At 43.2% G+C, this 21,353-nt stretch overlaps 4 protein-coding genes across 16 annotated transcripts; 3 read left to right on the top strand and 1 right to left on the bottom strand.

The window, feature by feature from the left end:
• Positions 1–220: 220 nt before the first annotated feature.
• ccdc103 (coiled-coil domain containing 103) lies at positions 221–2,228 on the top strand. Of its 4 annotated transcripts, none has more exons than XM_037476471.2 (3): positions 221–423; positions 1,529–1,680; positions 1,885–2,228. In XM_037476471.2, the coding sequence occupies exons 2-3, from the start codon at positions 1,532–1,534 to the stop codon at positions 1,994–1,996; spliced, it is 261 nt and encodes an 86-aa protein (XP_037332368.2). In that variant the 5' UTR covers positions 221–423; positions 1,529–1,531; the 3' UTR covers positions 1,997–2,228. The 4 variants fall into 4 exon arrangements, with proteins under 4 accessions (XP_037332368.2, XP_037332365.2, XP_037332370.2 ...); XM_037476468.2 differs by lacking the exon at positions 221–423 and adding an exon at positions 441–946; XM_037476473.2 differs by lacking the exon at positions 221–423 and adding an exon at positions 959–1,098.
• Positions 2,229–2,911: 683 nt separating this feature from the next.
• Positions 2,912–13,714, top strand: abi3a (ABI family, member 3a). Of its 7 annotated transcripts, none has more exons than XR_009957143.1 (14): positions 2,912–3,041; positions 3,442–3,575; positions 4,363–4,527; positions 5,082–5,270; positions 6,380–6,438; positions 6,565–6,618; positions 6,874–7,169; positions 8,113–8,247; positions 8,807–8,941; positions 10,304–10,432; positions 10,703–10,831; positions 10,959–11,126; positions 12,946–13,056; positions 13,476–13,714. XR_009957143.1 is itself a non-coding variant. In XM_037476983.2 (13 exons), exons 2-13 carry the CDS (start codon positions 3,444–3,446, stop codon positions 12,987–12,989), a joined length of 1,635 nt encoding a protein of 544 aa, XP_037332880.2. In that variant the 5' UTR covers positions 2,912–3,041; positions 3,442–3,443; the 3' UTR covers positions 12,990–13,296. The 7 variants fall into 7 exon arrangements, 5 of the variants coding, with proteins under 5 accessions (XP_037332880.2, XP_062422111.1, XP_037332882.2 ...); XR_009957142.1 differs by having other exon boundaries at positions 12,946–13,063; XM_037476983.2 differs by lacking the exon at positions 13,476–13,714 and having other exon boundaries at positions 12,946–13,296.
• ifnphi1 (interferon phi 1) lies at positions 12,123–14,504 on the bottom strand. Its single transcript, XM_062566128.1, has 5 exons — positions 14,340–14,504; positions 13,709–13,783; positions 13,385–13,558; positions 13,255–13,329; positions 12,123–13,045 (listed from the first exon to the last, which is right to left on the bottom strand). Exons 1-5 carry the CDS (start codon positions 14,502–14,504, stop codon positions 12,938–12,940), a joined length of 597 nt encoding a protein of 198 aa, XP_062422112.1. The 3' UTR covers positions 12,123–12,937.
• A 455-nt stretch (positions 14,505–14,959) lies between these two features.
• On the top strand, positions 14,960–21,267 carry rdm1 (RAD52 motif containing 1). Of its 4 annotated transcripts, none has more exons than XM_062565773.1 (8): positions 14,960–15,006; positions 16,142–16,245; positions 16,342–16,521; positions 17,545–17,673; positions 18,976–19,135; positions 19,799–19,897; positions 19,999–20,075; positions 20,776–21,257. In XM_062565773.1, the coding sequence occupies exons 2-8, from the start codon at positions 16,147–16,149 to the stop codon at positions 20,854–20,856; spliced, it is 825 nt and encodes a 274-aa protein (XP_062421757.1). In that variant the 5' UTR covers positions 14,960–15,006; positions 16,142–16,146; the 3' UTR covers positions 20,857–21,257. The 4 variants fall into 4 exon arrangements, with proteins under 4 accessions (XP_062421757.1, XP_037333342.2, XP_037333343.2 ...); XM_037477445.2 differs by lacking the exon at positions 14,960–15,006 and adding an exon at positions 15,091–15,295 and having other exon boundaries at positions 20,776–21,267; XM_037477446.2 differs by lacking the exon at positions 14,960–15,006 and adding an exon at positions 15,485–15,673 and having other exon boundaries at positions 16,320–16,521; positions 20,776–21,267.
• The last annotated feature ends 86 nt before the right edge of the window (positions 21,268–21,353 follow it).

The following is a 21,353-nucleotide window of genomic DNA, read 5'->3' as shown; positions in this document are numbered from 1 at the left end:
GTTCAGTTTTTATCTGCTCCACATATGTTTAACAAAGTCCCAGAAAGCTGCGGGGTCCGTTTACCTTTTGTCCCTTTTACCCTAAAAACCATTAAAAAAACTATTTTCTCGTTTTAAATCAAAGGCGGTAAAACGGAAGTGGTTCAAATGTTACGGATCTCTAGCATACAAATGTTCCATTGCGTTGACTCTTATTGTGAAAATCTACGGACTTCCGGTTTTGCGGCTACGCTTCTGTTTTTGTTTTTTAGGCAAAACCACATGAGGGATTAACGTAACGATGTCGGTCTGTCTCGTTTTTGGTTAAACTGTCGTCCACTTCGGTTTTACCGATTTTGGTTTCAAACGAGAAATGATAAAAAAGCTCCACGGACCCGCCTGCTCCTTGCAGCTGGCTTTTGACGTCACCGCGGTCACAGAGAGGTGGGTCCGTGTACCGCACATGGGACGTGGTGAAACCCTCCATCCCGACCTGCTCACTGAGAGCAAAACACTGGACTGGATCACAGCTTTACTTTTTGTTTCAATCATTGTGTTGTGCTTTTTCTTCTTTTAAGTGTCGGTACCGGAAAGAAACCATACGATACCCATCCCCAGGTCACCTCACAACCTGCTTAACGTCATCACTCACCAAAACGGGTCCGTTCATATGTGGAAGTCTCCTTTCTCACTGTGAGATTTAACACGAGTCTGTTGGGTCAGAACCGTGAGTCCACGGATCATTGCGACCGGGATCAGTCACGTAGAAGTGCACTCAATCAGCCGCTGATCACTCAATCATCGATATTATATATATTATACACACATCTGCATGTATTTATGTTTAAAACCCGAACGCTGTTGCCTTGCACTGCGCATGCGCGCCGCGTTATCCCGTCGTCAGGGAGACGGTTTGTTGTTTGTGACCCACGAGAAGCTTGAACACAGCTGGAAACAGCGGAACCACGTGAGTAAACCCAAACCCCGCGAGCCCCCAGAGACAGAGACAGAGACAGAGACAAAGACAGAGACAGAGACAAAGACAGAGACAGAGACAGAGGGAGAGGGAGAGACAGAGACAAAGACAGCCGGCAGCACGAGGAGCGCCAGCTGCTTGAGGTGAACCGTTTGGTTTGGATCACTCCGCCAGGTCTGTTAGCAGCTAGCTTTAGCAGCCGAGCCAATGAGCTGAATGCTAACAGTACTTTTACTAAAGTAAAGTATCAGTGTAATCCATCATGTGGGAGACCAGTACCAAACCAGACCAGAACTAACGTTAGGTCACAACTCGTCAGCCTGATATCCACTAAACCTTAAGACCCACTCTGGGACAGTGTGGACTGGTCTGGTTCTGGTCCAGTAGTGGACTCGTACAGATCTGGTAATGGAATTGTTGTGGTCTTGTTTATGATCTTGTCCGGTTCTGCTCTCGTGGTTTGATTAAAGGTGCCATCAATATCTAATTTTGATCATGTGATCAGCCCATCTACTTGTTTATTGTACAAGTTTAATTTAGTGTAAAGATCTGAACCTTTTACGTCATCATTAGATCATGGCGAGATCAGAGTGTGATGTCATCAACTTCTCAGCGCTGGAGAGAGAGCTGCAGGGGGCGGTCGAGTCCGAGCGACGACATGAGAGAGAGAACGACGCCAAGCTGAGAGCCATCAGCCAGAGAGGCTCCTCTTACAGCCAGTTCAGGTAGCATGGAAGCATCCAGGCTCCGAGAACACCTCCACTTCCTGGACGTATCCACCACACACACGGAGAACATTCATTAGGGTGTTTCTTTAAACATGAATACGGAATAAGGTTCTGAGCACACAGACACGTGAGTGTTTCATTAGGAACATTTGTACCGTTGTAACTTGTAATTTGCTCGTTGTTTGTGTCTGTGTGTGTCAGAGACCTGGTGCTCACATGCCACCTGAAGCCTCTGGAGAAGAAGGACAAAGATGGAGCTCCACGCAAACAGCCCTGGAACCCGGTTGCCCCGAGCAACGAGCCACGGACTTAATTCTACTGTGATTGTGATAGAGCGTCTTTCTGTGATTCTTCATTAATATGCACTAATATTCATTAATAGACTTGTGATAAAATATTTATAACAAGGAGTTTGGGTGGAGGAATGTTGGTATGTAGTAACAGCACATGTGTTATTAACATGTGTTATTACCAGCACCATTATCACAGAGCGTGTCTCCTTTGATGTGTTGATTATAAACTTTAATAAACATAAATGAACCAACTCTTGTATGAACTGTTACTCTCAGCAGTAAGTACGATAATTAAGTTGTTCTCAGTAAAACAGGAAGTGGTTTAAACTGAGCAGAACAGGAAACCCAGGCAGGAATCTCACTCCGACCTCGTTCATGGAGACTAAAGCCTCTCGCTGTCCTGTTGGCTCCTGCAAAGGTCAACGGCTGCATTTAAAGATTGGATTGATAGCAGCTGTTGTCCAAGTCTATCAGTGCAAAATCAATATTATGGATTGCCTTGTCCTCTGAGTTACTGAGCACAGAAGGGACTCATAATGTTGCTTACTGTTGCAAGATTGAATTATTTTATGTCAAATACATTTTGAGAATTTTGTTTCAACTTCTGTCAGTTCTACTTCTTAAAATGTGTTTGCAAGTTCCTCCACTATGTCTACAAAATACAAATAACTGTTTATTCTCAGTTAGTTCCTTGATTCTCTGGTATGTACCACCGGTCTCTTGGTATAGGACCGCAAAGAAAGCTTTTTTTCTGAAAAATATTTGATTGATTCTCCCCAATTACATGCAGTTGTCCCTCTTGACAACGTCACCTAAGTGTTTTTTGCACAGCAACTACTACTGACTAGCCTAAAAAAGAGTAGTGAAGATGCCGAAGAGGAGTGACACCTCTCTGGCAGGAGAGACGATCTTTGGCTAAAGGTCGGTGCCAAACAGAAAAAAGACTTGTAGGTTGATGTTTCTACAGAATGAGGAGGACAGAGAAACGAGAGACAGACAGAGAGCGATATCAGAGCCTCCATTTTCCCTCTTGAACTTCTACAGATTCTATTTGAAATATTTCTGGTGAGTCTTTAAACTTTTGTCATTTCTCCTTTGATTTTAAAATGAAGATGATTAATTTTCTTTTTGTATTCAGATAATTTACTTCATCAAACACATGTATTGTAAAGTGAATTCTAAGTTAAACATGAACATGAAAAAGCACTATTTCACAGTTAAAAATTTGTAAATTATATCTCATAAACTGCTTTAAATTTGTGAAGCTGTCAGTGCTAAAAAAAGTGCAACATGTCCCTGATGTAATGAAATATTAAGCTGTATCTACATTCAGCAGTGTTGTATTATTTCAAGACCTACACAGAAGTGAGTACAAAGAGAAGCATATGAAAGGGAAAGAAGAACCTCATATGAAGGAAACGTAGAAAGACATTAATTAGAAACATAAAACTACATCCTGAATCAGTGATGAAGGACCAGAACGTTAAAGAGGAGGTGATGAAGATTATGGAAGGAGCCCCAAACGCCAGAAGAGCTCTACTGGAAAACCACGACAACCTGCTGAGTGTAGCTGACTACTGCCACAGCAACTACCTTCAGGTCAGTACTACTACTACTACTACTGGTACTACTACTGGTACTACTACGACTCCAATGACAACCTGCTGAGTGTAGCTGACTACTGCCACAGCAACTACCTTCAGGTCAGTACTACTACTACTACTACTGGTACTACTACTGGTACTACTACGACTCCAATGACAACCTGCTGAGTGTAGCCGACTACTGCCACAGCAACTACCTTCAGGTCAGTACTACTACTACTACTAATGGTACTACTACGACTTTAACGACAACCTGCTGAGTGTAGCCGACTACTGCCACAGCAACTACCTTCAGGTCAGTACTACTACTACTACTACTACTACTACTGGTACTACTACTGGTACTACTACGACTCCAATGACAACCTGCTGAGTGTAGCTGACTACTGCCACAGCAACTACCTTCAGGTCAGTACTACTACTACTACTACTGGTACTACTACTGGTACTACTACGACTCCAATGACAACCTGCTGAGTGTAGCCGACTACTGCCACAGCAACTACCTTCAGGTCAGTACTACTACTACTACTAATGGTACTACTACGACTTTAACGACAACCTGCTGAGTGTAGCCGACTACTGCCACAGCAACTACCTTCAGGTCAGTACTACTACTACTACTAATGGTACTACTACGACTTCAACGACAACCTGCTGAGTGTAGCCGACTACTGCCACACCAACTACTTACAGATTAGTACTACTACTTAAAATACTAATAGTAGTACAACAGTTTCCCCCTATTTTTGTCCTTTGTGCTAAGCTAAGCTAACACCCAGTCAGGTGACATGAAGGCGTTGGAGGAGACTAAGAACTTCACCACTCAATCACTGGCCAGCGTGGCATACCAGATCAACTCTTTGGCCAATAGCATGCTGAGTTTGCTGGAGGCTCAGACCAATCAGCTGCGTCACTTGGAGTCCTCCATCAACCTCATTGGTCAGGTGAGACCCGCCCACTGAAACCTTGGTGTCAGCGTTACTGTTGTTGAAAGTTATGTGTGATGTGGCCAGGTGCATTGTGGGGGTGTAGTTTAAGTGCTGGTGGGATTTCTTTAATTTGCTTTCTGGTAGCAGTTTTTAAAGGGACCACTCATTGTGGGTCTGCGTCACCATGACAACAGGCTGTATTAAACCTGCTAGTAAGTGTTAGACTGTGTGTCTCTGTGTGTATGTCTCTCTCTGAGTGTCTCTAAGTGTCTCCGTGTGTCTCTGTGTGTCTCTGTGTGTATGCATGTGTGTCTGTTTGTGAATGGATGAATGGGGCCTCTGTTCTTTGTGTTCACTACTAGATTTCAAGTCCTAAATTCCTTCTTTTGTGGTTTACTTTTAAATGTTTTTACAAGAGTAAATACATATTTAATGAATACTATCTTATTTAATGTGCTTTATCTTTAAGTTTTGGTTTTTACCTTAAATTAAAATATATAATATGAAATAATGAAAGGTATAAACCACCCCATGCCTCTCCACTTATGGGGTTCTTCTCCACACTCCAGACGGTGGAGAATCACAAGGAGAAGGTTTCCAGGAGGGAGATAGGTGTCTTCACGGCCGTGAGACGAGTTCCTCGCAGTCACAAGATCCTCCATCCTCTGCAGCCTCCTTCTGGCTCGCAACCCCGCCCACCTTATAGCCGTCAACCAATCAGCTACCAGTTGCTGGACAGCCTTGGCCACGGCGTGAAGGTACTTCACTCGCAGATACAGTATATATACATATAGATATGTACAAATACTGAACTCATGAAGGTACATCACCTACAGAAGTTAATATATAAATATGTACAATGCGTTAATATCTGGTCAACACATTATTTCATCAACGGCAACAATTTCTTCATGTGCGCTAACGCACAAAAATGTCTTGTTTTGAAAGTCTTTTGCCCACTGGCTCTGAATACACATAGACACAACATGGGTAGCAGGGAAGATCTTCCAGATAAACTATGAGCTTCAGTACTAAACCAAGTACAGGGTTTTTCTGAAGTAGTTACCATATTCTCGTATTCTGATCGCAGTATTTAGAGAAGCAGAAGTGAGGCTTAGTCTCTGCTCTGAGATGCTAACAGGAAGCGATGGGGGCTGCAGAACAACCACAGAAACAGAAGAAGTTCCTCATTCATGCTGTGACCTTGTTTAGTTAGTAAAGTACTGTAAACTACAGTCAAATACTACAAACTCATACAAACTATGGTAAAGTACTATAAACTAGCCACTGTAGTTAGTTCTGTGCTCTGCAGAGAGGGTGATGGGCTGCAAACTGCCGCCCCTCCCGGACAGAAGGGTTGTAGCCGACCCCTCTCCCCCCTGAGCCAGACTTACACAAACTACAAAAATATTATAAGCTATTATAAACTACAGTAAAACACTACAAACTACAGTAACATTATATTAAGTGCTATAAACCTGTCCAGTGAGAACTTGAAGCTTTGCAGGGAAACACAGCATTTATACTGATGACATTTATAATATAGAAACATGTTGAAAAGTGATGGACGAATATTCCACTCAAGAAGAAAACCAATAAGGGAAATGTATCCTCAACACATTCATGAGTGTCATGAGTGTGTTGCTCAATTTGTGTGTTTCTGCTGCTGGTGTACAGCCACACAGACACACACACACACACACAAACGCGCACACACACACACACACACACACACACACACAGTCTTTGTAGAGCGTGAGAAAATGTTTGGAGAGACTAATCAGCTGCCTGAGAGACTCTATTGAAGCTCTCTCACAAACACAAACACACACATTAACACAATCCTGTGTGTGCCCCCCCTCATCAGGTCTCTGGGAAACAGGCCGACCAAACCGGAACAATCCGCAAACACGGCACCTCCATCAGGTTCAAGTTCTGCTGTCTCTGTTAATGACCACTTCCTGTTTCATCTAAAGCGCTTCTAACCGGGACATATGTGTGTGTGTGTGTGTGTGTGTGTGTGTGCACGTGTGTGTGTTTGTGTCTGTGCAGGTCCACTAAACCTCCAGAACCTGTGCAGTGTCCAGTGGCGCCCCCTGTCAGCAGGTAATAACACAGTGGTAATAAAGCACTGAGGAGCTGTTACACTAACATCCATCAATACTATAATATACAATGATAATATCAACTTACTATATATCAATATTAAGTTATTAAAGTATCAAATGAATCCATCAGGCAGAAAAATATCAAACATCTTTTAAAGATAAAATACTTTCATTTTATATTCAAGAGAGAAATGTAAGATCTTTGAAAAAGATTAAACACAAACTTCTTTATATTAACTTATTTCTTTTTCAGCTCTAGTTTTGGGAAACCCGTAGCTCCGCCCACTATCCCCCCCGCCTGCCAACCTCCAACTGATGGGGACATTATTACCATGCTGCTGAACGAAGCCCCGTCTTTTGCTACACTAAATGAGTTTTCAGCTCAGGATGATGAGGTCACTAATACCTCGACCCCGCCCCCTCCACCCCCGCCTGATTTGCCAGGAGTATTGTTGAATCTGCTCCCCCCACCACCTCCCCAGCCTCCCTCAGAGGCTGTAGCCGATTACAACGCTCCTCCACCGGCTCCTTCCCTCAGCCTTGAGACAGGTGAGTTTTAAAGCGATATCATTGGATGTTAACGTGACCATTATTTAGGCTCACCATCATGGTAACAGAAGCTGTGTCTCAAAGTCTCTAGTCTGCATCCTTGTGGCCTTCATAGACCTGGACTTGTCCTCCAACCGAACGCTCTCTGAAATGGGACGGTCTGTCCTCCTTCCTGCCTGCGTCATCAACATTATCTCCACTCCATGCTGAGCTTAATAACCCTTAAAACACGAAAAAACAGATATGGAAGATACACTTACTAGATAAGTTAATGTACAATACTTCACTAATTTATAATTACTTTCAGCTAAAAGTAATATTGCAATCTTAAGTGTGGGCAGACGTGTGTTTGTTCTAAACGTGTGTTGGTACATGTTCATAAGAACAGCACATGGACCAAGGGGGGTTTCAGGTGAGGGTCAGTCTGGGTCAGGAGCTGTATGGGGGGGGAGCATGACCGAGTTAACGTTACAACTAAGAGAAGTTTGTCCTAAAGTCTAAAACACAACATCAGTTACATCGCGTAACTTCAGCGATTTCAAACTCAAATGTGATGTTATATATATTTTATTATACCATTTCTATTGGTAGATATTGGAGTGAATTCTTTTACTTAATGTTACATTTAAAAGTGAACTCTTCCGCGCTGTCGGATCACCCGCCCCCGTCCTGATTAAATTAAATCCTCGCACTGCATGCTGGGATATTCTGGGCCGCAAAGGATAGATCCGACGTGAACTCCGTTCGGAGGAGCCGACGGGCCAAAGGAGCGGAAGTGACGGGTCGACAGATGCGTCGTTAAGGAGCAGCTTAGCGACTTTGAGACACAGCTTAGCCAGGAGTAATTAAACAACTTCTTCATTATTTGTGGTAGAACGTACAAATCCTTCATTGGTCAAAATCAGTGACATCACGATGACATCACACGCGTCTTTCTCCTTAGTGGTGGAAGAGAGCAGCTTCCCTCCTCCATCCCCCCCTCCTCCCTCTGATGATGATGGCTTTCCTTCAATGCCCAATGAGGCCTTAGAGCTGCCAGCTCCGCCCCTTTTCCCTCAACCCAACCAGGAAGTAGAAGGTACCGCATAGTCTGTACGGTTTGCATTCATGTGTTCATGTGTCTACAGACCATTAAGGAGGAACAGAATCAGCTCTGCTTAGTAACAGACTTACAACAAAGACGGGGAAATATCACACTTTTTATCACAGTTTGGTTTTAAACCAAACACCTCACAAGTTCTCGAGGTCATTGTAGTATTCTGGGTGCTCAGAGGCCTTTTAGTTTATCACAGTGTCCCAGACTCAGTGGAGGAAACACTCTATTGCTCTATTCTGTTGTTTCGTACTGTGTCTCTGGCACACAGATTCACCAGTACCCGGCTGTACTGGTCAGGTGGTGAGTACTTTACACAAGCTCATTGGTTCCCGGTACTTCTCCACTTGTTTCTGAGTTCAATCCCCCAAATCAGAGGCCGAGGTTGCAGACGGACCTGATGGAGATTTAAGTTTTTACTTCCTCTCTGGTGTTTCTCTCTCTTGTGTTTTTTTTCTGTCATTTTCTTTCCTGGTGTTTTCCTCTTGGTTCTCTTTTACGCTCAGTTTTTTTCCAGTTTCTTCTTCTGTCGTGTTTTCTTCAGTGAGCCTTCTGCCGAGGAGGAGTTGCCGCCGTCGCTCGCCCCCTGCAGCTCGTTCCCTCTCTCTGAGGGTTCGCTCCAGCCCTGCATCCCGCTGCAGTCACACTCGCTCTCTTTTCCTACCTGCTGTCCAATCACGTAAGCCGAGGAAGGGACTTCACTTTGATGTTATAGAAACTCAGTGCAGAACTTAAAAGAAAATGATGAATTTACTTTTATCTATAATGGTGTCTGAGACGTTTGCACTCCTAATGCTGCATTCACACCAAACGTGAAACAAATTCTTCACACAGGATTACATACATGCACCGACGATAGGACTGGAACCACGCCATTCTGCGTGGCGTTTTTTTGCGCGTGTGTTTGCGGAAAAGTCGATTCATGCAAAGTTGCGTCAGACGCAGCAAACGCAAAATTTGAAATATTTCAACTTTGGCAAGAAAATGGCGTGGCACTACAGCCTTGATGAGATGCCCCCTGTTGTCACTGACATTCTGCAGACAGTTATCGAATCAGAAAAAGGATAAAGTAATGATACCATTAGCTGTGTCTGTTTATAGTTGAATGTAGATGTAGAATGTACATTACAGTGAAGGATAATTATATTGTTTAACAAAACATTGCTACTCAATATTAATATTGCAGAACGTTTGCTCATAATAACGTACAGGTTGGATGTGTTTGAGCTCACATTGCCTGGCCACCTTGGCAGGGGACAGTTTGTGCAAACAAGCTATCAAACGGGCTACGCGTTAGCTTCGTGTACCGCTGGAAGCTGGAAGGGTGCGCGGCGCATTGAGAGCGTTTGTGTTTGGTTTGTACGCAACATAAGAGTAAGTGAGTTTTGAGAATTGTTGAGGACGCCCTAAAGGTAATCTTGGTCCTTGAGGAAATTCTAGTCGTGCTTGAGGAGGAGAGGGGTTCTTTGGGGAGGTTTTACGTTTTCCTAGAATGTTGGAGTAGTTAGTTCTTAAGGATGTTAGAGTTACTGAGAGTATTTTAGGGTATTAGAAGTTCGTCAGGATTTTGGTGTACTAGGAGCTCTTGACGATGTTGGGGTACTAGAATACTAGGTGTTCTCCGGGATGTTGGGGTACTAGGGATAGTAGGAGTTCTTCAGGATCTGGGGCTACTAGGACTTATTGAGGATGTTTGGATACTCAAGGTACTAGGAGTTCTCCAAGATGTTGGGACACCAGGGGTTCTTTCGGATTTTGGGGAACGGGGGGTACTAGTTCTCCAGGATGCTTGGGTAATAGTAGCTCTTGAGGATGTAAGGGTATTAGGGCTACTAGGAGTTCGTTAGGATGTTGTGGTACTAGGAGTTCATCTGGATGTTGGCGTTCTCGGAGTTCCTGAAGATGTTGGGGTACTAGGCATGCTTGAGGAAAGACATTTTAGGCTTTTTTTTTCTCAGATGATTCTTCAGTCCTTAGTTGTGGATCCATACATGTTGTGTCAATGCAGATTATCACTCTCCCTATTCTCCCTGTCTGTCAGTGATGATCCCCCCTCCTCCCCCCTACCCTCCTCCCCATGCTCCTCCATCCTTCTCTTCCTCCTCCACCCTGCTTCCACGCTCCTCTTCCTCAACTCAACTTTGCTTGCCTGCTCACCTCAAACATTTGGGTAAGAAAACCAACATATCTAGTTTGTATATAGTTACTGGTAGTAGCAGTACAATGACAGTAGTAGGGCAGTAGTAGTGTACATCCGTAATAATAGTACTACACACTGTAGCAGTAGCAATGAACATTAATAGCAGTAGTCTTATAAATTAGGGGTAAACACAACTGAAAATATAAACTTTTTGACTTTGCTGCTTTTTGTCAAAGCACTGCCTCTAGAGACCTTATTAGCCAATCCCTGCTGTCACTCACAGCACCTCTATGCTCTTAGATCTCGAGCTCCCAGCCACGCCCCCTCCTTTCCTATTGGACGATCTGGGTGCTTTCAATGACCTTATGCCGCCCCTCCCTCCACCGGTTGACCACCACACAGACGCTCCTGACCAATATCTGGAAAAAGGTATCCCCACACACACACAGATATGCATAGTACTCTATATGTATATAAATATAGAGAGAGCTTATACGTATCTATAAATATATATCCATAGATATAGCTGTATTATGCAACTCTCTTATGTGTCCAGTGGAGGCGCTGTACAGCTATGAGGCCTCCAAACCTGGCGACCTTTCGCTCACGGAGGGCGACGTCGTCTACCTGCTGCTTCGCCGCGACGACGGCTGGTTTGAGGGGTATCTCCACGGAAACAGGGGATTTTTCCCGGGAAACTATGTCCAGTCGTGTGATAAGAATGGTGCCTAGTTTAAAATATGACTTCAAATGATAACAACATGATAGTACATGATAGTACAACATATATACAGTTGTATAGTATGTTTAAAATTGATAACAAATCCAGGATAAAACCTGAAAGCTTAAAAACTTCTGATTTCTGTCAATGACATTTATTATCATGTTTTTACATTTTATAACAAATAAATACATAACTGTGGGTAGTTTTACCAAACAAATTATTGTTAGTTTCAGCTAATCTTATTAAACTGTTAAATAATGTTTTGTTCAAATTGAAATGTAAATTGGGCTTCTTTAAACTATTGATTAATCTTCTTAATATACTCTTTTTTCTAAATTAATCATAATGAAAGATTAAAAGGTTCTTTGGAAATGAATCTTGATTATCTACCTCTACCGGGAATAAAAGTACCCAAAAATGTTCTGATGTTTTTCTGTTGAAAGGTCAGAAATAAAACATGATCATAAACATTTGAAAATATGTTTTTGAAGATTAGGAGTCTATTTTAAAGCTCCAGTTTTTAACTGTAATAAAAATGCATCCTGTGATATTTGTCCGTTATGTTGTTATAACTAAACACCGGTCTCTTCCTGTTTTTCATTAATTGATATGATTATCAATTATATGAAATCAAGCCCCGCCCACCTCCAAACATGTTACTGAAATCATTACTTAGTGTGTAGTAGGCTGCTGCCCCCTGCAGGCCAAAAGCAGTAACTACAGACTGAGAGCCCTCCAGGCTAGATCTGTTCGTTACAAACCATGTAACTTATATTCCAAATGCATCTTTAGTGTAAGGACCTGGTCTGACCTTACCTGGATTGATCAGGTCCAGTCTACTTTGAGAACCTGGTCTAACGTTACGCCCCTGCCTGCTCAGTTTGCTCTGCATCAATCTGCTTGTTGCTCTCTCACAAAGAGCTACCTACTCAACAACATCTCATCCTGGCTCCTTAATGGTGGAATGAGCTCCCCAACAACATGGAGACAGCAGATAAAAACACACCTCTACCCACTATTCCTAGACCAGGTAGCACCTTTACCCACTACACCTGAACTAGGTTTGGGTTTGTTTCCAGTGTTCTATTGTGTCCCTGGGTTAGTTTCACTTCCTGCCTTGGATGCAGCAGTGGGCCCTGATACCTACCTGGATGGCTTCTCTTCCATCAACCTTGATCCACTGACTTCTACAACTGAAGTCTAAATGTTCTACCTGTCTCTTGGATCCGATATGTCATGTAGAGCACTTAATAAAACTAAATCCTAACTGCATGCTAGCTATAGCCCTTCAATGTTGAGAGGTTGCCTCTCTAAGATGTGTTCCAGTCTATCATGCAAACTGTGAAGGATGTCGGGCTCAGATTCCTGCGAGAGAAGAAGAGGGGGATTGGAGAGACTCAGGGTTGGTGTGAGTTGATATAAAAACCCAGAACGGGTTGAATCATTTCATGAGCATACACTCACGGCGCTGACAACAGCACTTTGTAGTTTGGCTTTGGTGAAGAAATTGTTCTTTCTATTTTCTTGTTGTTCTGGTCTGTTTCCTCTAGGTCGAATGCACTTATTCTAAGTCGGATAAAAGTCTCAGTACTCCTCTAACCAATCGCAACTTTGACACCATTTTCTTTTTTGCGAAAAAAAAACAAATAGTTCATTGATTTACAATATATTTATTGTCTGTATCAAAAGGTTATCAAGTAAAACTCATGATTTGTAAATATAAATAAATAGTTATTTTTATAAATAGAAACATAAATATAGATAATAAATAAATAGCATAACAATGTATCCATGTTAACCCCCACTTTGTGTCATTTAGCGCCTGCTGATTCCACCATGAAGCCCCACAGCTGGTTCAACTGATCCAGATGCAGTTTACTCTCCTTCCTTATCAGCTCCCAGGATGCAGGACTCCCTCCCTGTTCACAAAGTACACAGTTAGTATTGCTACATATATCACCCTGTACACACAGAACTACAGTCACTATTACCACTTATACCATACATAATTACAATCAGTACCAGTTCTTATACCACACAGAACTACAGTGAGTATTAGTACTTATACACCACCCGGTACACTTAGAACTAGTCGGTTCTGGTAGGTATACAATATGCTGGTACTTACAGTGCTGCACAGAGTATTCTTCTTCAGTCTGTGGTAGTACCTGCACAGTGGCCTGTTCCTTCGGTTTTGAGACACCTGACAACAAAAACTAGAGTCAGTACTGAAAGCAGCAGTGAGCAGATAGAAGGACTTGATGTGTCTCTGTACTCACACAACTGTTCAGTCCGTCTATTTGTCTGTGGATGATTATTAGAAAGTCTTCCATCTTCTTTGTATCCCAGGTAACAGAGGAGAGGTTGTCATGGCGATAGAGACCAGCCATCAACTTCAGACTGTCTCTGATGAAAACCAACTGGGTGTCTACCTGGTGGTGTAAGTGTCACCTCACAGTTAAGATCGATCGATTGACTGGTTCATTGATAAATGTTGCAATGATGCATTGAAGCATTGATGGTAGTTTGATTGATTGATGGAGCCATTGTTTGGTTGGTCATTTGATTGATGTATTGATTACCGTATTGTTTTTTATGCGTTTGTAGAGTTGGTATGGGAAGGCGACTGGACTCTCCTGATCAGTCAGCTGACCGCCCTAAAACATACAAACACAATCACTTTTGTTCAATTTGTGGGAATGTTATCTTCATATACTGTATATAAACATCAACAAAATAGTTCATCTCCGAATGGTACCAACGACGCCAGCTTTAAACACACAATTCAACAGACAACTTCTTGATTACATTTTTAGTTTTAAATTATATTGAAAAGTTTGACTTTAAAATCTAATTTTAACTTTAGACTTTCAATTGTATGAACTTTATAATCAAGGTTTTACAAACTTTATGAACTAAATCTGATAACCCCTCAAGCTGGATTTGGCAAGGTTTGGAGAAAATAGCAAGAGAAAACTCTTTATTTTAACAGTATCATGGTGTCTGATACCTTTGGAGCTGCGAGTGGACAATTATAAATATGTCTAGAGGGAAAAGCTCAGTAATTATGAGAGAATCTGGTCATTTTTCAAAATAAAACAGTCAAATGCCAAAAATAAATAAATAAATGTTTTCTTTCTGTGGTGCGGCTCAGTACCAAATGATCCATTTCACCATCTTTCGCCATCTTTCGCCATCTTTTGCCATACTCACCATGGTTTGGATGAGAGTCAGAGAGCTGTTGCTCAGGTGTCCATAGCGTTGGAGCCAGTTGCAGCACAGTCCGGGGGTCCCGGCACTGCAGAAGAAGAACACCATCATGCTGGTCCAGCTTGTCATGATGAAGATGAGGAGGAGGATTGTGTTTGTGTCCGACATGCTGCCGATCTCACACTTTTATTCCAGAGAAGAAACGAGTGAGAAAAGTGAGAGTGAAAAGTGGGAATTTCTGTCTTTCACTTTCTAAACCACATACTGTGTGAATAATCAATATATATGTAACACAACATATTTATATTCTTAAATATAATATACATTCTACTGCAGCAATAATGGATGTAATCACTATATTTAGATTTAGTTGATTTATGTTCAACTGTTACCAATAAACTAAGAAATTCAGTCAATCATCAGAATCAGTGTTTGACAATTAATTCAATGAATATATACTATCTGTTTATAGATCATCATGTTATTTCATTTATTATGAAATACTCTGAAAATAAATTATAATTTTTACTTTCAACTTTTTGGTTTTGTTTGTTTCTGTTAATGTGGGAAGATTTCTTTTACTTTCATTTTCCAAACCAACTGCCTCTGATTGCATGTGTCAGAGATGGATTCGAGTTGTGCAATTCTCTCTCACTGAGGGAACTGACAGGTAGATATAGAGCTGATGGGTGAAGGCATCTAAGATGCAGACTGACGTCACTAACATGCGTCTCCGTCCATCGCAACTACGTAACTTAGTGAAAGTCGAGTCGGATTTACTGATAACTGCCGCGTCTTTTTCTAACTCTCCATGATTTCTCCCGAACGTCTTTCGACGTCAATCCGCGTTTTCTCTTTCGGTTTTCACTTTCTGTTTGGCGAGGAAACTGCTGATGATGTAACGCATGATGCCACACCTGCACACCTCGTGACTGCTGAAGTCACGAGGGGTCAGGACGGTATGTATCGATTGAGAGGATATAATATATAAATATAAATCCCATTTGATGGCGAAAAACATCAATGAATCGATAATTTGATCAATACCAATAATACTGATGATTGATATAATACAGTAATATAGATAATATAATAAATATAGTATTAATATAGATAGATGGACATGTTGATAGTCATCAATGAATCAATAAGTCGAGCAATACCAGTACCACTGTTTAGTGGCCAATGAATTTCTGTCAGGACATTTCTGAGTGACGGACATGTCGTCACTTTCTTCTGCGTCGTCATTGGTTGCTGGAGGAGGCCCCGCCCCTCCCCGGAAAAGCGGTAAACTCAAACTGTTCGCTGCGAGAAGAAAGAGAGAACGAGAAGGAACGGTAAAGTATGATCAACTTTAACGGGATTTAATGTTAACGGAGAGGAGCCGGGGTTTGCTGTAGCCGTCATGCTAACGGTTAACGGAGAGGAGCCGGGGTTTGCTGTAGCCGTCATGCTAACAGTTAACGGAGAGGAGCCGGGGTTTGCTGTAGCCGTCATGCTAACGGTTAACGGAGAGGAGCCGGGGTTTGCTGTAGCCGTCATGCTAACAGTTAACGGAGAGGAGCCGGGGTTTGCTGTAGCCGTCATGCTAACGGTTAACGGAGAGAAGCCGGGGTTTGCTGTAGCCGTCATGCTAACGGTTAGCGGAGAGGAGCCGGGGTTTGCTGTAGCCGTCATGCTAACGGTTAGCGGAGAGGAGCCGGGGTTTGCTGTAGCTGTCGTATTAATAACACACCTTAAATCATTAGATATCTTAGTGAACTTTGGTTAAAGGCTGTAAATGTCACGTGTCTCTTTGTTCTCAGGTGAGATGGAGGTGGACATCCTGGAGTTCAGAGTCCCTGCGGAGAACAACAAGACCCTCTTTGTGTGGGACATCCAGCCGACTCACTCTGAGGATCAGATCTACGTGAGTCCACCTGGGTTCAGGTGTCTGTGTGAGTCCACCTGGGTTCAGGTGTCTGTGAGTCCACCTGGGTTCAGGTGTCTGTGTGCGGTTCCTCAGGTTGGTCTACTCAGCGTCTTCTCGTGCTTCGGGCCTCTCTACCTGCTCAAGGTGTGTCAGAATTCTGCTCTTAACCCGCCGGGGTTCTACGCCCTCATCAAGTTCTACTCTGCTGCTCAGGCCTCAAAGGCCCAACGGCAGACTGACGGACGCCCGCTGCTCCAAAGCTGTCCGCTCAAGGCAAGTCTGACTTCTACTTTGAGATGTGGCTCCTCATACACCAATCTTTGATTTTCTGACATTGCAGAACCGTAGCATTACGTAATGTCATTAGAACATTTTAACAGGCACTCTTGGAGCAACAGCAAGTTAACGTACAGAATAGAAATGTTTTCATTTTTTTTGTGGAACAAGTTTGTAAAGACTCCTCTTTCCTTTGAATATGAGTCAAAGAAGAAAACACTTCCAGTGATGCAGGTTGAGCAGTTACACAATAAATGAACTCTTACAAGTTTTACTGAATAGTTAGCTAAAACCTGCCAGGATCAGGGCAGCGTTATGTTACTTCAGACAGTGTGTGTGAGTCTGCATGTCGTGAGACGTGTATGAAACTCAGGATCTCGGTCGCGCTGCACCGCACTGCGAGTGAAGAAGAGCGGAGGAACGGGGGAGCATTGCTTATTTTTCTAAACCTCTACGGTCAACTCGGAGAACTTTCTTCAGGAATTTTTAATCGTCACGACTGCGACGGAGCAAATACCACCCGGAACGTACTTAATCTCCCGATAAATGATCTTATCTCGGGCTCAGAAATCCCGAAAATAACTAAACTCCACTAAAAGAGGACCAATGTACATCTTCTCCAAGCTCCAAGGGACCTGGAGTCGACCCCTAGGTTAAGCCTAGGTAAAACTACAGCGCATGTTTTTTATATGTACTCCATAATATGGCTGATTATATTATCAAAAGTGTTTGGTCCCACAAATAAGATTAAAACACAAGCATTTCGGATGTATGTGTCCCCCTTTTCCATCCTAAACCCTTAATAGTTCTTCAACCTTAAAAAAGTCATATAACAACATAATACATTTTGCATATCATGCTATCCTCTCAACAGTATTTTAAAAGAAGACATTGGTTACCAACGTTACATAACGTCAGTATTGTATATTACATCATAACATGTACATCAGCAGAGTTTCTGGCAAAGTGACCTCCTAAAAGATGCAGCCCATGGCATTGAGACATACTCTGTGCGTGCAGGTGAGGCTGAGCTCCAAGCACACGTCTTCCTTCCTGTCTGACAGCAGCAGACCTCTAAGCCACGCCCGCTGCCTGGAACTGGCCAATTACTGCCTAGGATTCAATGGCTGGACCTCTGACATCATCACGGTGAGAAAACGTACTTAGTTTACTTCACATCAACATACACTCACCGGCCACTTTATTAGGTACACCTGTCCAACTGCTCGTTAACACTTAATTTCTAAGCAGCCAATCACATGGCGGCAACTCAGTGCATTTAGGCATGTAGACATTGTCAAGACAATCTCCTGCAGTTCAAACCGAGCATCAGTATGGGGAAGAAAGGTGATTTGAGTGACTTTGAACGTGGCATGATTGTTGGTGCCAGAAGGGCTGGTCTGAGTATTTCAGAAACTGCTAATCTACTGGGATTTTCACGCACAACCATCTCTAGGGTTTACAGAGAATGGTCCGAAAAAGAAAAAACATCCAGTGAGCGGCAGTTCTGTGGGCGGAAATGCCTTGTTGATGCCAGAGGTCAGAGGAGAATGGCCAGACTGGTTCGAGCTGATAGAAGAGCAACAGTGACTCAAATAACCACCCGTTACAACCAAGGTGGGCATAAGAGCATCTCTGAACGCACAGTACGTCGAACTTTGAGGCAGATGGGCTACAGCAGCAGAAGACCACACCGGGTGCCACTCCTTTCAGCTAAGAACAGGAAACTGAGGCTACAATTTGCACAAGCTCATCGAAATTGGACAATAGAAGATTGGAAAAACGTTGCCTGGTCTGATGAGTCTCGATTTCTGCTGCGACATTCGGATGGTAGGGTCAGAATTTGGCGTCTACAACATGAAAGCATGGATCCATCCTGCCTTGTATCAACGGTTCAGGCTGGTGGTGGTGGTGTCATGGTGTGGGGAATATTTTCTTGGCACTCTTTGGGCCCCTTGGTACCAATTGAGCATCGTTGCAACGCCACAGCCTACCTGAGTATTGTTGCTGACCATGTCCATCCCTTTATGACCACAATGTACCCAACTTCTGATGGCTACTTTCAGCAGGATAATGCGCCATGTCATAAAGCTGGAATCATCTCAGACTGGTTTCTTGAACATGACAATGAGTTCGCTGTACTCAAATGGCCTCCACAATCACCAGATCTCAATCCAATAGAGCATCTTTGGGATGTGGTGGAACGGGAGATTCGCATCATGGATGTGCAGCCGACAAATCTGCGGCAACTGTCTGCTGCCATCATGTCAATATGGACCAAACTCCCTGAGGAATGCTTCCAGCACCTTGTTGAATCTATGCCACCAAGAATTGAGGCAGTTCTGAAGGCAAAAGGGGGTCCAACCCGTTACTAGCATGGGGTACCTAATAAAGTGGCCGGTGAGTGTACATGTGAGTAAGTGTGGCTTCCTGTCTGTCTGTTTTCTTCAGCTAAAGGAGCTCCCCAACGAAGAAGCAGCTGAAGAGGAGCATGAAGGTGGAGGCCGATGGAGGAGGCTGAAGTTTGGCTGTTTGCTGCAGCTCTCCTTCCCTCATCACAGGCAGACGACTAGAGCAGCAGCAGTGGTGGAGGACTGCTTCACCTGCACAGGTGTGTGTGTGTGTGTGTGTGTGTGTGTGTGTGTGTGTGTGTGTGTGTGTGTGTTCCCTCCCTCCCTCCCTCACTGGCCACTTTATTAGGTCCACTTTTCTAGTGAATGGTTGGACCCCCCTTTGCCTTCAGAACTGCCTTAATTCTTGGTGTTATACTTTCAACAAGGTGATGGAAACAGTCCTCAGAGGTTTTGGTCCATATTGACATGACAGCATCACGCAGTTGCTGCAGGTTTGTCGGCTGCACGGCTCTATGATGTGAATCTCCTGTTCCAGCACATCCCAAAGGGCTCTATTGGATGGAGATGTGGTGACTTAGAGGCCATGTTCAAGAAACCAGTTTATGATGGGCATGGTCAGCATCGATACCCAGGTAGGCTGCAGCATTTAAAACAAGGGTCCCAAAGTGTGCCAAGAATAAGCAAAATTCTGACCCGTACATCGGAATGTTGCCGCTGAAATCAGGACTCGTCAGAACAACGTATCTTCTATTGTCCCTTTGTGATGGGCCTGTGTGAATTGTAGTCTTAGTTTCCTGTTGTTAGCTGACGGAGCCACAAGGACACAAGAACTCAATTTCACAAGTCCACGGGGACACTAGAATGACATTGAAGGATATTGAGAATTGCACCATAACTGATGGAAACGTCTTTGTCTTTAGATCCAGAGCTTCTGATACAGAAGAGGTGTAAACTGCACCGGCTGGTCCGAGAGCAAGCTCTGGTCAACGCCTTCTCTCCAGTACTACTTGTACTACTAGGTATAAATACTACTAGCACTGTTGGGGAGGGGCTGGTCCTCCATATGTACAGAGCTGATCTCTGACCCAGTTGACCATGACCAGGTTCTTTATCTCTGTAGGTAACGGTAAAGTGATGGTGGAACTGAAACAGTCTTCAAATCCGTTTCTACCTGATGAGACAGAAGGACTCCTACAGGTAAACTCGCCTCTGACCTTATCCTTGACCTTTCTGCTGCATCTTACACAGTGAACCACCAGACCCTCATTCCCTCCCTTCAGGACCTTATGGTTTCAGACTCTGCTCCCTCCCCTCTCATCCCACCTCATCTCACTACTGGGCTCCCTCCTCTTCCCTCACATGGCTCTTCTTCATATTGCTATGCTGATGACACGCAACAGATCCTCTTTTTCCCCAATCTGAGACACGGGTAGCAGCACCAGGCTCTACTTTTCTGAGAGGGTAACGTTGATGTGACACTCCTTTCACTGCCAACATCCTGTAACCAACCAACGCGTGTTCAGATCGAAAGGAGCATGCGGCATAAGCAGCACGTAGTCCGGTACAGGATAGCATGTTGTTAAAAGTCAGTGTGTCATAACAATGTTCCCTCATTGTGAACATTTATATAGATCTACATACGTGTAATTCCTTTTTATTTTATATCGTAAATTACAAATTCACCGTATTAGCTGTACACATGTGGCATCCTCTGTCCCAAACCCTCACATCAGCACAGAAAATGAAAGCACACGTGGTCAAAAAAGGTGAGCAGGTCAGAGGAGAGGATCCCTCCATCAGGATGGACAGCCTGCAATGGATGTCATGTGTCCGGAGGGAAAGATGTACAAAACATTCCGTTCATTTAAAGTATGTCCGTTAAATCTCTGTCTTTCAGGTGAAGGAGTTTTCCTGGAGTGAGTTTGCTGCTGATGAAGAGGAGCCTGCTGAAGAAGAGTGGGATCTGACTGTATTTTAGACTCCCAGGAGACTAGCAAACATTATGGGAAATATCACCACGGTTCACTGCAACGTTTTCATGTTGGTCAATAAATAGGTTTTATTAATGTTAATTTTTTTTGGCTCAGATTTTCTAATGCTTTTAAAATAACATATGTTAATTAGGTAGAATATGTTGATGAGGCCGTTAAGGTTAATAGTGAACAATGAACAACATAAAAGGGTTACGATACATTTAACTCCTATTAATGGAGCTTCTAATCAGGACCAGAACACCTTTTACTGTCTTAACTCTGCATTGAATATCGATACAGGCTCACATTCCCATTTCTTTACATCAAGACAAAATGTACTAAGCTACCTCCGGTCTTAAGTAAAAGCACTTCCTGTTAAGTAAGCTTTTCAATATAAACCATAGGAACACCACACTAATACTGTGTTTGACCTCCTTTCGCCTTCAGAACTGCCTTCATTCTACGTGGCATTGATTCAACAAGGTGCTGAAAGCATTCTTTA

Source organism: Pungitius pungitius, chromosome 12, assembly GCF_949316345.1.
Source record: "Pungitius pungitius chromosome 12, fPunPun2.1, whole genome shotgun sequence".
Classification (NCBI taxonomy): Eukaryota; Metazoa; Chordata; class Actinopteri; order Perciformes; family Gasterosteidae; genus Pungitius; species Pungitius pungitius.
This window is presented reverse-complemented; position numbering and strand designations above follow the sequence as displayed.